Raw genomic sequence first — 15,507 nt, forward strand, 5'->3', positions numbered from 1 at the left:
ACCGAAAGGTGTTTTTGATCCATCTGTGAACCAACAACTATCTGCTCTTAATATTTCCTTCTCCCGCAGGATCCAGTCCTCTCTACTCGGGAATAGTACTTCATAAGGCAGTTCGTAGTTGACAGTTGGAGGCATAAAGTCAGAGGTCATTTCCAGAATGCTGTGACTTCCAATGTCAACCAACAGTCTGTTGCACTCTGCATTGAATTGATTTGAGCAATTGGCAATGTGCACAAGTCTGTATGCAGTCCATCTAACCTCTCTTTCCAGATGTGGAGAGGAGGATCTCTATAGCCGCTGACGATGTGGCACTGATAGCACCACTGATAGCCAGACAAATCGGTTTCTGTGAGCCAGAGAGCTTCGCTTGGACCGTTTTCTGTAAAGCCTGGTCTGACAATCATCACCTAAATCCAATGGATTTGTTTGAGACCTCAACCCCAAGTTTTACCACAAATCCTTCGACATGTCCATAGAGACAGTCTGGCTTTGTGTTAAACTTTTTGCAAGTCAGCGTTCCAGGTGAGTCTTTTATCAAGGACAATGGCAAGATATTTCAGCGTACTATGACGATGTAATAATGAATATTCGATGAAACGTTTCGTGTGAATATGACCACTATCAACTTGTTTTTTAAATATGGACCTGTCTTTTATTACAAAAATTGATAAAGCGATAAATTTACAATCCGAAGGTGTATCACATTTGATATTTTTATAGTGTTTCATTTGAAATAATCACCATCAAATAGAAAATCAAACAGAAAAACAATCTACATTAAATGCTCAAATTGACGACCTCTTTGTTGAATGCACATAAGTTGTCGGTCCGGACAATTTTCTAGCATAATAGGTGTAATACTAATACATGCATTTCTTATTTTTTGTTTGAGATGGTCGATATCTGTACTTGGTGTTGAAAAAACTGTATCCCTTCTGTATCCCTAGACAAAAAATCTAAAGGAGTAAGATCTGGGGATCGAGCTTACCAGTTAATTGGTCCATTGTTTTCAATCAATTTTCTTGGGCATATTGCATCTAAAGGTTCCCTTACTATTGCTGCATTATGGGGTAAAGCGCCGTCTTGTTGAAAATATTGTATTTCATGGCGGATATTCAGTGGCAATTCATCTAAGTATCCATCAAATAATTCATTGAAAATGAAAGATACTATTCACTATTCAAATCATCATCGTAAAAGAAAGGGCCAAGGGTATTTGTTCCCACAATTCCCAACCGAACATTTATTCGGAACCTTTCTTGGAAATTGGTTTCTCTATGTAAATGTTTATTCCACCTATAATGAATATTTCTGTTAAACCAACCATTGTTGGTAAATTTCGATTTGTCCGTCCATATTAATTTTTTACAAATATTTCCAACTTCTCTTTATCTACGTCTTAACCACTTCGCAAACCGTACTCTCCTACCGTAATCCCTTTCATTGAGGTGATGAACTTTGCGTATCCTGTAGCATTTATATTTGTTCGTTTTCAAAATAGTTCTAGTGGATTTTACAGAAATCCCCATTTGGTGAGCAATTTCTCGTAAAGAACAATCTCAATTAGCATGATTTTTGTAACTGGTAAAAGATGTTTTCACTGTGTAAATGTTTATGTTACAATATTCGCTTACCCATAACATTTATTTGATTCCTTACAATTCCAGAAACCACACATTTTCTTGTTTTCTTTCTGTCAAATGCACCTTAGTTCCTTAAATTTCTTTCTAATCGTCTAACCATTTGGATGTTCGGAATACGACGATTTGGGTATAGCTCAACATACATATTCCTTGCCAAAATAGGATTTCTATTTGATTTTGATTAACTAAATAGCAAATCAGTCCTTCCATCATTCGAATACATTTTTGATCTGTTCATAAACGTCTGACAGTTCTCAACAGATATCAACAACGCATTCATTTTTGCTGCTATAGAAACCAAGCAAAGCCTATGCGTTTAAGATGGTAAATGATTTGAGATGCTATTTGATCATACCAAATCATACAACAATCGAATTTTGACCAAAAAATGATATTTTCGTTACTTCCAGGATTGAGAATTATGAAAATATCATGAATTATAATTGCTTGGGGAGAAATAAGCCTGAAAATAAGGATTACGGCAATACAAAAATTTACAAGAAAGAAGTACGGATTTTCATTGTTACGATACCTTACATGTCGAATTTATTGGGTTATCTTGATTATATTTTGAAGAAGTTGAAACAATTTACAAAAGACGTAACGACAGGACCGTGATTAAAAATTTTTGTCTGTCACTGATGATGATAGTTATTTTAAATGAAATGCTATAAAAATATCGAATGTGACACACCTTTGGATTGCGAATTTATCGCTTTATCAGCGTCGGTAACCAAGCGGTTCGGCGTGGGTCCTTTGTTCACTCACTCGAATTGACTGCCGTGTTGGTCGGTGGTTCAAGCCCTAGTCTGAACGATCGATCTTCACTTGCTATCGTCCAACTCGTGTTAGGAATCACACGTTAAAAGGTAAGACCTCGTTAATCCTTAGCTCGCACAAGTTTCGACTTCTGAGGGTTGTCGTTCGTTGTGGTGCGATAGCTGGTTAACGGAAAACCAGATTTTAAACAGATTTTCAAACAGATCGATATCTGTAATGAAAAAGGCAGGTCCGTATTTGAAAAAAAGTTGATGGCGGCCACATTGTCATAGTACACTTCGGATACAATAACATTTTCTCTTTCAATTTTTTGATATTCTCCGAAATAACAATTCCATTCGCAAAAAAACGAAAAACAGCGTTTTTGATTATCTCCGTATAACTCGAGAAGGGCGAGAGTCCGCGCAGATTTTCTTCGACCATTGTATTGTTCCCGGTGAAAATTTTTTGCCAAAAAAATTATCCTATCAAATTTGTCTATTTCTAGTCATGTGTGTCGAAATAACCAATGAAACCATCATTACACTGATAACTACCCATGGATAGTTTTCACGGGTAGTTATCACTTATGTCATGACATTGCTAAGCAACCAACACAATAAAGTTGTTTGACATTTCAGTAATTCAATTTATTTCGAAAATGTCACTTCCTCGCTTTGGTGTTCAAAATGATGCGGCAATTGACAAAATCATTGAAGAAAATACACCAAAAAATACTGTCAATAGTAAAAAATACACTTGGAAAATATTTATGGAGTTTTGTGACGCCAGAAAATATGAATTGGATGGAAATCGTACTCTCGAAGAGCTTGCATTAATACTCAAGGATTGGGCGATTAATATGAGAAAAAAGGATAGCACAGAGTTTAAGGAGGCTACTGTTAAAACCGTATGGAATATAACAAGCAAATTATTACAAGAAAAGTATTACAAGGAGTATAATATCATGCTAGACCCCTTTAAAAGTGTTGCATTCAAACAAGCGCGGAATGCACGCGACGCAGCACGAAGAAATTTACAAACAGATCCCACTAAACGCAAAACAAGCTCGGTACCATTAACTTCAAATGAAATGAGTAAAATTATAAACTTTTGGGATGAAAATACCCCTATAGGACTCCTACGCAAAATTTATCACATAGCAGCGGTGGAATTGGCTTGGAGAGGTGGTGAAGGTGCTGCTTGCTTAGTTGATTATTTTCATATCGAAAAGGACAACAATGGATCTTCAACTAATAGGATAGAATATAATTCAATTTTCAGTAAAACCTGCCAAGGGGGTTCAAAGAACTGCGCCTCTAGCAAATGGTTAGTTCAAAATAGTGATAACAATGCTTGTCCTGTCAGATTATTCATTAAATTATTATCAAAACGAGGCACAAATATCAAGACAAATAGACTATTTTTAAGGCCAAATCGTCACTGGAAGACAGGAAGCGATAACTGGTATGACAATATGCCTCTGGGTAGAAATATAATCAACGGATGGACGAAATCTTCTGCTGAAGCAATTGGCTTGGATACGAAACAGAGGAAAATAACCAATCACTCTGATAGAGCAACTGCAGTCAGTCAACTAGCTAAGAGTGGAGTTCAAGAACAGCAATTGTTGAAAATTACTGGGCACAATAATGGAAATTCCATAAAACCTTATTTGAATATTGATCAGGAACATCATAACCAAATAATCAATAGTATGCGTGGAAACACCTATGCAGTAACCGAGGCAAATACAGCAAGATCAACGGAATATCATTATACGAATTGTTCTTTTAATAACTGTGTGTTCAATAAATAATTTTGTTCGAATTGCAAAAAATTTTCTCACCGAATATCCCTCGAACATTGATAAATAACTCATAATTTTATCACAACTTCCTCAAGCACGTTATTTTAGGTAACATCCCTCCGCCTTCGGCGTCGGGATGTTACCAAATAACGTGCTTTCGAAAACTGTGATAAAATTATTTCGTTAGTTATCAATGTCCTTGAGATATTATAGCTGACAATTACCTTTTTTCTCATTCAATCGTCTTTGTATCTGTTACGGTTTAGAATATAGCAATGTTACCACATGATAAAAGAAAAGGCCTGTATTTTTGGACTTAAATATACCGCCCCATAAACCAACTGATTTATACGGCATGACAAAATAAATGACCTCTTTCTATATAGTAAACTAATTTTACAGAAGTCTCACAGGAATTTATAACCTTCGCATATAGAGGTGATACAGTGTCCATATTATTTTAGATCTAATTCGATGTCAAAGTTCAAATCCATAACAATAAATCAGTTCACTAAAACTTTGGCAAGTATTGACCTAAAATCTGCTCAAGGAAATTTTACGAAATGGCATAGACGCCATAGACAAAAAAAAATCGAATTAATATGTTTTTTCGAACTTTCGACGATCTCTGTGCAATGAAAAATGTTGGTGTGTTAAGCACCTTAGGCAGCAAATCCCCCCTCGTGGAATCCTCGCTTGAAGTAAAAGTGGAAGACGTGTCTATTCCCGAGTCCCTGTGTGAATCCTGAGATCCTTGCCTGCTTCCGTCATGCTGATCGAATCTGACGGTCTTCTTTCTTCTCTCGGTGAATCCTCTGTTATCTGCCGTTACGTCTTGGAGTGGTCTATGTTGAGGAGCTACTATATAATGGCTCAATGGGGGCCAATCGCCGTTATTTCCTAAACATTTTCAATTGGGGCGTGTGACCGATTTTCATATTCACATGGTTTCGAGAGGTTGAGCTATATTTTGATTGGGAGGATTTGAGGTTTCACAGTATTCAAAATCAATTTACCAGATATTTATGATCAAGAAATGATTGTTTATATAAACTTTCTGTCAGGTAAATCTGAACTATGTGCACTTCGTTGGTAACTTCGTTATTATAGGAGATGACGAAGCGATTAATTTAGAAATTTTTACTCTTATTCAAGAAACAAAATTATTGAGTACTGAAGAAAAGAGAATTGAAACTTTCCATGTTTTTACCACTTTTATTTGTAATCAACGTTACTGCAGTTTCGTCCTATAAGGACATTTTCAAACTTGTACATTGTACTAACAATGGTTTATTACATTAGCCCTTATATACCACCCTTAAATGTAATAATAGAGGTACTTGGTTTGAATTTTGTAACGCATGTTCGATCTTTTCAAACTAAAAGTATCTCGAACGAATGAAAACAAAAAAAATAAGAACAACAAAAACAAATCACTTTACCTGTCGATGCTTAAGTACACGTGTATAAAGGGGATGCACGGCTTCAGTCGTAGAGTTTGGGGGTAGTTTTATTTAAAAAAAAGAGAGGGCGCCACTGGCTCTCAAGCAGCCCAAGCCAGAGGACATCCAGATCTCGAGGAACCAACAGGTAATTTTCGAGAAATGATTACCATTGAAATGATTGAGGGGTGCATTGATTATATATGTATGTATTGAAACTTAGCTTCTGAGTATATCAAATAATTTAATGATTAGAACAAGAATACACCACAACACGTATCGTATATATGTCTACACATATATTCGCTAAAGAGCAAAAAAAAGCAAATGATACATAATTATGGTTCTCAACAACAACTTCCAACATGTAAATGCGCGTGGTACACAACAAAATAATCATATATATATATATATATATATATATATATATATATATATATATATATATATATATATATATATATATATATATATATATATATATATGTATATATACAGGGTGTCCCTGGACTTCCTCTTTTCCTCTCGGGAATGTATAGATGGGGACAAAATATCACCAGTACTTCATATAACTTTTTTTCCTAAAAGTCTTCGTAACCAAGTTACGGGCCCTCGAAGTTACAAAATGAAAAATGTTTTTCTTTGATAACTTTTCAAGTGAATATTCAAAATCATCCAAATTTTGGTAATTGACTAAACAAATGAATTCCGTCGATGAGCTTTCAGGCAGGAGTCAGTTGTTTTGCTACAAAGTCAGGAACGGACTACCCCCGATGGTCCACACCCCAAAACTTTGAAATGACAGATATTTTTCAATATTTTTCAACAAAATAAGATTACTTGGACAATTTTATGAATAAAAGTACTCGTGTGGAAAGTCGATCGGAGCAACGAGTCTTGATAAAAATGTAGTTCTACTCGACGACATCAAACCCGCTCGTCCACCATTATTTGAAATGAATAATTATCAAAGCAGAAATAATAATGATAACGTTAATTCAACAACATTTATAACAGGAATAATACAAAGTATGCTAAAATGAAGTCGTAAACAAAAAGTACAGTACCTATATGGAAGTTTAAGTCACAATTGTGATAGCAGATATTTTTTCAAAAGAAAAATCAAGTTCTGTAGATTCGTGGTGTTTTTAAACTAACAAGCTACTCTACTATGAAATATCGAATTCATTCCACGTTTCGTGTTGATCAGTTATCTGAATCTCATGAAACTCAACATTCGAATGTTTCAAATTCTTCTTCACAGCTAAACTGTTGAGGAGTTTCACTGATAATTATAATTTTATGGGAGAAATTCTTTAACACGAATCTAAATTTAGCTGAAAAAACGCACATCGGAAAAAATATTTACTATACTAATAAAAAGCAAACGAATGAACTACAAAAACAGCTGCACATGATCCAGGGAACAATTATGTTCCATTTCTTTCACAGATGTTGACAAAAAACCTTTTAGAAAGTTTTGATAAAAAATGAGAAACTGGAATGCGATTTTGTTTTGTTGAGTGGTGCGTTGTCATATGACTATCATTGTATTGTCAATATTCTATAGGATATTTTGAATTTTTTTGATATGGCCGAACAGTTTACATTCAATGAATATGCAGATATGCATGTATTTTATGGACGAGCATTTTGTAATTCTGCAGAAGCTCGTCGTCTGTATTCCGAGCATTTTCCCAATCGAACGGTACCGTCAAGAGAAACATTCGAGCGTGTCGATCGCAGCTTGAGGGAGACAGGTATGTAATAATTGATAATTAATTTGAGCACGATGTTTTATTTCGATATTATTGTAGGTACAGTTTTGGCAAAACGAGGTGGTGAGGGCGCTCCTAGGACTGTACGTACCGTTGTATTGGAGGAAAATATTTTGGAAGCCGTCGCTGATGATCCTTCAATGAGCATCAGAAATCTATCAGAACAGTTCTATACATCCAAGTCCACTATTCATAGAATAATTAGCGAACAACTGCTCCACCCATTTCACATCCAGAAGGTACATGCCATGACACCTCAAGATTTTCCAGCACGACTGGAATATGCCAATTGGTTCATGGATAGGCAAAGAGAGGATATGACTTTTATTAATCGAGTTTCATTCACTGATGAAGCAGGTTTCAGTAGAGATGGAGTTATCAACTCTCATAATCTCCATATATGGGCCGAAGAAAATCCCCATGGGATATTGCAAACCAAACACCAACGAAAATTCAACGTGAATGTTTGGGCTGGTATCATAGGAAACCATCTTATAGGACCATTCGTTCTACAGGACCGATTGAATGGAGAACGTTATTTGGAGTTCATTCAGAATGATTTGAATGGACTTTTGGAACATGTTCCATTGCAAACCCGAAGAGATATGTGATTTATGCATGATGGCGCTCCTCCTCATTTTAGTTTGATTGTGCGTGACCATCTGAACCATATTTTCCACAATAGATGGATTGGTAGAGGTGGGCCATATTCATGGCCATCGCGGTCTCCGGATTTAAATCCATTGGATTTCTTTCTGTGGGGGCATCTAAAAAGCCTTGTTTACGCTACACCTATTCACACAAGAGATGCATTGTTGAATAGAATAACATTACATTGTGAAGCCATACGAAACGACCCTGGAATGCTATTTCAAGTACAGAGAGGGTGTCTTCGCAGACTAAGAAAATGTATAGAGAGAGAAGGTGGTCATATCGAGCAGTTTCTGTAGCGAATTTTTCATTTCTGTTTGCTCTTGAGGCTCTTGAGTTTCGTTAGTTAAACGTGTTTGCATTATAAAAATTCGTTATGAACATTTTACCTATCATTTCCATTTTCCTTAAAAACTAATATTTTCGAATAATGGTAGACATCTCAGGATAAATGTTGTTGAATTAACGTTATCATTATTATTTCTGCTTTGATAATTATTCATTTCAAATAATGGTGGACGAGCGGGTTTGATGTCGTCGAGTGAAACTACATTTTTATCAAGACTCGTTGCTCCGATCGACTTTCCACACGAGTACTTTTATTCATAAAATTGTCCAAGTAACCTTAATTTGTTGAAAAATATTGAAAAATATCTGTCATTTCAAAGTTTTGGGGTGTGGACCATCGGGGGTAGTCCGTTCCTGACTTTGTAACAAAACAACTGACTCCTGCATGAAAGCTCATCGAAGGAATTCATTTGTTTAGTCAATTACCAAAATTTGGATGATTTTGAATATTCACTTGAAAAGTTATCAAAGAAAAACATTTTTCATTTTGTAACTTCGAGGGCCCGTTACTTGGTAACGAAGGATTTTAGGAAAAAAAGTTATATGAAGTACTGGTGATATTTTGACCCCATCTATACATTTCCGAGAGGAAAAGAGGAAGTCCAGGGACACCCTGTATATACACATCGGAAAAGTCTAGGGATATTTTTATAACATACTAAATATCATAAAAATAAATGCATGAGGTCGTTTAATTTCGATTGAATTGGTACACTCGACCACCCTGTAGATTTCTATGGGTTGAACAAAGCCTGCAAAAACGATGACTAATCTTTTATCAAGTTTTTTACAAACTGTAGGTTTTCGGCTAAAATGAATAATCTGAAAGTGTCGAGTTTGTACATTCTATGCAGTTCTTGCTCAGCAATTAAACTGGAAATATTGTGCTTTAACATGGAACGCCATCACTTACCATTGGCTGAGATGAATAGAGCTGTAGGGCTTCTTCAAGGTGGCATGCGACAAAATGATGTAGCTCTTCGTTTGGGGGCCTCCCAAAGTGTTATCAGTCGATTGTGGCGGCGTTTCCGTGAAACTGGCAGTCCAGCCGAACAACATCCAGGGCGAGGACGCGCTACAACTGCAGTTCAAGACCGATTTTTGGTCTTAACCGCAAGAAGACAACCGACAATCACAGCACCTGAGTTGGTTAACGTGTTGCAGCAGACGCACCAGGTAACCATTGGTCGTGATACTGTCAGAAATCGACTGCAAGAAGCTGATCTCTACAACAGAAGGCCACTTAGATGTCCACCTTTGTCGAGAGGCAATCGCGGTAGAAGATTAGAGTGGTGTCAAGAACATCAAAACTGGGATGCAAATGATTGGGCCACAGTTTTGTTTACATACGAATCCAGATTTGGATTTCATCCAGATTCTCATCGAGTAAGACTGTGGAGACGACCTGGAAATAATGAACGTTTGAGACACGTCCAGGAAGTCCACACATACAGAGGTGGTACAGTAATGCTATGGGGCGGAATCATGATCGGCGGCAGAACCGATCTCGTTTTTCCAAATCGCTCCCTCACAGCTCGACAATACCTCGACACCATTCTTCTATCTATCGTCCGTCCGTCCGTTTGCTGGTGCTGTTGGTGAAAACTTCCACCTAATAAACGATAATGCTCGTCCACATGTCGCGCGTCTAGTGACTGACTGGCTCACCAACGAAGGAGTTCATTTATTGCCATGGCCAGCACAATCACCGGACCTGAATCCCATCGAGCATATGTGGGACATGCTTCAACGAAGAATTACTCCGCATATGGGAAACATTCACACAACGTTTTAATTGAGAGAGCTTTTAATCGCTGAATGGGCAAATGTACCTCAACAAGACATTGACAATCTCATTTTGTCAATGCACGATAGATGTAGGGCCGTAACGAACCAGCGTGGAAGCCATACTTTTTTTTTAGTTTTGCTTATATGCGCACTCAGTATTTTTGACCATTTAATAAATTTTGTTATAAGTTACATTCGTTTAATAATCACCCGTCAACTTTTTTTCCCTAAAGCGATCTAAAAAAAATTATTGCCATTTTTAAAAATATCCCAAGACTTTTTCGATGTGTGTATATATATATATATATATATATATATATATATATATATATATATATATATATATATATATAGAGAGAGAGAGAGAGAGAGAGGTAGTCTTTGCTGACTAGTTACGAACAATTCCTTGGAGTTATTTGGGATAGCAGCGAAGCGCAAGTGTACTCTTATAACATTATATTTCCAATATTTCGACAATGGTTATTGTCATCATCAGGGAGCTAAGATGATAGATTTTGAATTGATACAGAACTTAAGTTAACAGACAGATACTTACCATGTTAGTGAGATTGGTCGCAATTGAGTTGAGTTAAAATTAAAATTAAAATATGAATGTTGTGATCATGATAAAAACACGTAACAACTGTAAAATTACAAGACATATGAAGTAAGTGAAAGCTACAAAATATATACGTTAAATGAGGAAAATTCATAAAATTGTGTTTTTTTAAATTTGAGAATGAACGTGGTGATCTTAGGTTAGAAACACATCACTTGTCAATTTATTAAATTTTGAAGAAAAAGGAAATGTCACTGTCATAATGGAAAAAGAACAATATATACAGTTATCCTCCGAACTAATAGAAAATTGTAATTCTTATGAACTCATCCAAAGAGATCCCACTCTTAAAATCCAAAATAAATCTAATTCCCTTAAAAAAAACCTCTTTACCACTAATCAAATAGATGAAATTACTAAAAAAAAACTTACCTCTTACACAGGTATCATTCCAAAATTTTATGCTCTTCCCAAAATTCATAAACCTACTTTATCTTTAAGGCCCATCATTGCCTCTATAAATAATCCTACAGAATCTTTGGCATCTTTTTTGACGGATATATTGACAAAGGCTTATGATTATGATAATCCATATTACATTAAAGACTCTTTTGAAGTCTCTTCAAAATTCAATAGAATTCAACTTCCAGAAAATTATGTGTTAGCCAGTTTGGATGTGGTTTCACTGTTCAGTAATGTTTACCTTGATATTTGCCTTAGAGCCATTCATAATAATTGGAATCGTATCAGTATTTTTTGTAATATTCATGAAGATGACTTCATGCATCTTCTGACCTTCTTGTTCAATAATACATATTTTTCTTTTAATAACAAAATATATAAACAAAATTTTGGTACACCAATAGGAGCCAAAATAAGCCCCATTCTAGCTAAGTATGTAATGGATGACCTGTTAGACAATGTCCTAAATGTCCTTCCTTACCATGTTTTTTTCTTAAAAAAATATGTCGATGACATAATCCTTGCCCTTCCCTATACAGGAGTCACAGAAATCGTTGAAATCTTTAATAGTTATGACCCCTATATAAAATTTACCATCGAAAAGGAAGACGATGAACAAAGTGTTCCATTTCTAGACACTAAACTCATTCGCACTTCCACTAATATCGTACTTATTGACTGGGACAGAAAGCCAATAAGTTCAAGTAGATACATGAACTATTGGTCACTACATAAACAATCAATAAAAGTCAATTTGGTCAAACAGATGAAACAACGTGTTATCAGAATTTCGGACTCGTCCTTTCATTTAAAAAAATTTCAAAATCCTTTTAAACCTCTTTGTACAAAATTCATATCCTAAAACCGTATTAAACAAGATATTGTTTAACACGTCCCCAAATGAAATAGATCATAACGTTTGTCCTTCAATCTCTCCAAGTCAGGACAATGATATCAATAATAATAATAATGAAATTCAGATAAATAATTATCTTTTTACTTCCTTACCATATACCAGTGAAATTACACCCAAACTCACACGAATTTTCAAAAATATTGATAATATAAAAATTGCACACAAACCTATATTAACAATTAATTCTCTTTTTTCAAACTTAAAAGATAAAATCCCAACAAAATTTCAATCTCAAGTGGTTTATAGTATCCCTTGTATAAGTTGCAGTGCTTAATACATTGGTCAGACTGCCAGATTATTAAAAGACAGAATATCTGCACACAAAAGTGACTGTAGACTTCATCCAGAAAGGTGTGCCCTTAGTGAACATGTTTATAATAATGGACATGTAATGGACTTTAACTCAGTAAAAATTTTGACCAAAGAGAGTAATGTTTCTAAAAGATTATTCCTTGAAATGACTTACATTTCGCAATCACAAAATTGTCTGAATAAAAAAACAGACTTACAACATTTAAGTGAAATAATATTCCTATTTACTTTTTATAGACAAACATTGGAATTCCTTCAAAGACAACTCATTTGACATTACTTAAATTCATTTATCAACTTATCAACAAAAAAATTATACAACATAACCCTTTCTTCTGGAGGCAACTGTAACTCTTTGATTAATTGCACCAGCGGCAAATGCCAAGTCTACTTCTTCTTCAAAATTTAATAAATTGACAAGTGATGTGTTTCTAACCTAAGATCACCACGTTCATTCTCAAATTTAAAAAAACACAATTTTATGAATTTTCCTCATTTAACGTATATATTTTGTAGCTTTCACTTACTTCATATGTCTTGTAATTTTACAGTTGTTACGTGTTTTTATCATGATCACAACATTCATATTTTAATTTTAATTTTAACTCAACTCAATTGCGACCAATCTCACTAACATGGTAAGTATCTGTCTGTTAACTTAAGTTCTGTATTAGTTCAAAATCTATCATCTTAGCTCCCTGATGATGACAATAACCATTGTCAAAATATTGGAAATATAATGTTATAAGAGTACACTTGCGCTTCGCTGCTATCCCAAATAACTCCAAGGAATTATATATATATATATATATATATATATATATATATATATATATATATATATATATAAAATCTAGAAAGGTTAATGCAGTCAAGCTGCTGGAAAATAATTCCATGAAAATCAAAAAATAAATAGATAAGTACTCTTTGATCATTCCCATATTGATTTCAGTTTAAGAGCCACCGGTATACAGCTGTTTCAGCCTATTGGGCATCGTCAGTACCGGGCAGGCGGTCCTCGATTGAAGACAAAATGAGAAAAAACCAAGAAAGTACTTGATAAAAATAGCTGCGTAAACGCAAGCGAAACATAAGTGGAACCACCTATTGGTGTGACACCCAAGTCAACTTGCCAAGTTTTTATGTCAGTGTTGGTGGTTTGACCAATCAACCGACAACTGCGGTAGCAGAAATTTGGGAAGCTAACCTGAAATGACATCGGAAAACGAATCCACATGTTTCTAGAAATGATATGAAATCTAGAAAGGTTAATGCAGTCAAGCTGCTGGAAAATAATTCCATGAAAATCAAAAAATAAATAGATAAGTACCCAAGTCAACTTGGCAAGTTGACTTGGGTGTCACACCAATAGGTGGTTCCACTTATGTTTCGCTTGCGTTTACGCAGCTATTTTTATCAAGTACTTTCTTGGTTTTTTCTCATTTTGTCTTCAATCGAGGACCGCCTGCCCGGTACTGACGATGCCCAATAGGCTGAAACAGCTGTATACCGGTGGCTCTTAAATTGAAATCAATATGGGAATGATCAAAGAGTACTTATCTATTTATTTTTTGATTTTCATGGAATTATTTTCCAGCAGCTTGACTGCATTAACCTTTCTAGATTTCATATCATTTCTAGAAACATGTGGATTCGTTTTCCGATGTCATTTCAGGTTAGCTTCCCAAATTTCTGCTACCGCAGTTGTCGGTTGATTGGTCAAACCACCAACACTGACATAAAAACTTGGCAAGTTGACTTGGGTGTCACACCAATAGGTGGTTCCACTTATGTTTCGCTTGCGTTTACGCAGCTATTTTTATCAAGTACTTTCTTGGTTTTTTCTCATTTTGTCTTCAATCGAGGACCGCCTGCCCGGTACTGACGATGCCCAATAGGCTGAAACAGCTGTATACCGGTGGCTCTTAAATTGAAATCAATATGGGAATGATCAAAGAGTACTTATCTATTTATATATATATATATATATATATATATATATATATATATATATATATATATATATATATATATATATATATATATATATGTATATATATATATATATATATATATATATATATACTGTACCACGGTTCAGTGATTGTATAATGAAAATTCTAGATTCAGATGGCTTGGAAAACCTATGACCCAATGCCAGAATTTTACACCGGAAGCCCAAAATTTTAATGAAAAACAATTCAAGTATTTATTACCCAAGAAGTGAAAATATAAAAAAACTATATTACCCTTATTCATGGAAAAAGGGTTCTCTCAAAATCAATGAATACCAGTAAATATATAGTTTTTGCCATTGCCTTGAGATTTGTTTTTGTTCAGCTGAAATAAAACGACACCAAATTTTGCATAAAATGTATTATTTCTCACCCAGAATTATTTTAGATCTTTAACTTTGGTGCTATTCAAATCCCCTTCAGGGTAACAGTTTTTCACACTGATCAATACCATACGTAATGTGACACAACTGTTTAATATAAAAATTTATATTGAAATCCCAAAAACTTGGTACGAATTAATAAATCGAATAAACATAGATTTTCAAAGACCAATTCAATCGTGGGTGTTCTGGTGTTATTCGGTACATATTCGTACACTCCGGACACTCAAGCTATAAACTCAAGATTTCTCCAACTTGTCCACCTTATCTTTGGCATTGAAAAGAAAATCAGATAACCTGGCATGTGGTCTGAATGCCACTTCCACATTGTTTTTTTAAAGAAACCCGCAATTATCTCTGTTCTTTTTCCAAAATATGTTAAAATTACCCATTTCTTGATTTCTGGTTTTTGATCTGGGGGTATATTAATCTGTAAGTAAATTTACGGCTTTGTTTTTTAACTTCTGGATAGTATATGCGTTGAAACCATTATTATGACCTATCCTTGTTATTATATCAATTTCCCAAGCTAGATTGTTAGCAGACATTGAATTGTAGGCTGCTAATTTATGACTGTCTGGATGGAAATAATCGCTTGGGATTATAATGTCTGTATAGCTAGGTTTTCTGAAAACATTGAA

At 34.9% G+C, this 15,507-nt stretch overlaps 1 protein-coding gene across 1 annotated transcript in view; it reads right to left on the reverse strand.

Moving 5' to 3' along the window:
• Positions 1-15,507, reverse strand: part of Rim (Rab3 interacting molecule) — a 355,610-nt gene that overhangs the window by 245,620 nt on the left and 94,483 nt on the right. Inside the window, exon 5 of the mRNA XM_074185890.1 lies at positions 4,874-5,112. Within this exon, the coding sequence (XP_074041991.1) occupies positions 4,874-5,112 (239 nt within the window). The remainder of the gene's footprint in view (positions 1-4,873; positions 5,113-15,507) is intronic.

This window comes from Leptinotarsa decemlineata, unplaced genomic scaffold, assembly GCF_025532065.1.
Source record: "Leptinotarsa decemlineata unplaced genomic scaffold, Ldec_3_MD MMD2_tig00078363_RagTag_RagTag, whole genome shotgun sequence".
Taxonomy (NCBI): Eukaryota; Metazoa; Arthropoda; class Insecta; order Coleoptera; family Chrysomelidae; genus Leptinotarsa; species Leptinotarsa decemlineata.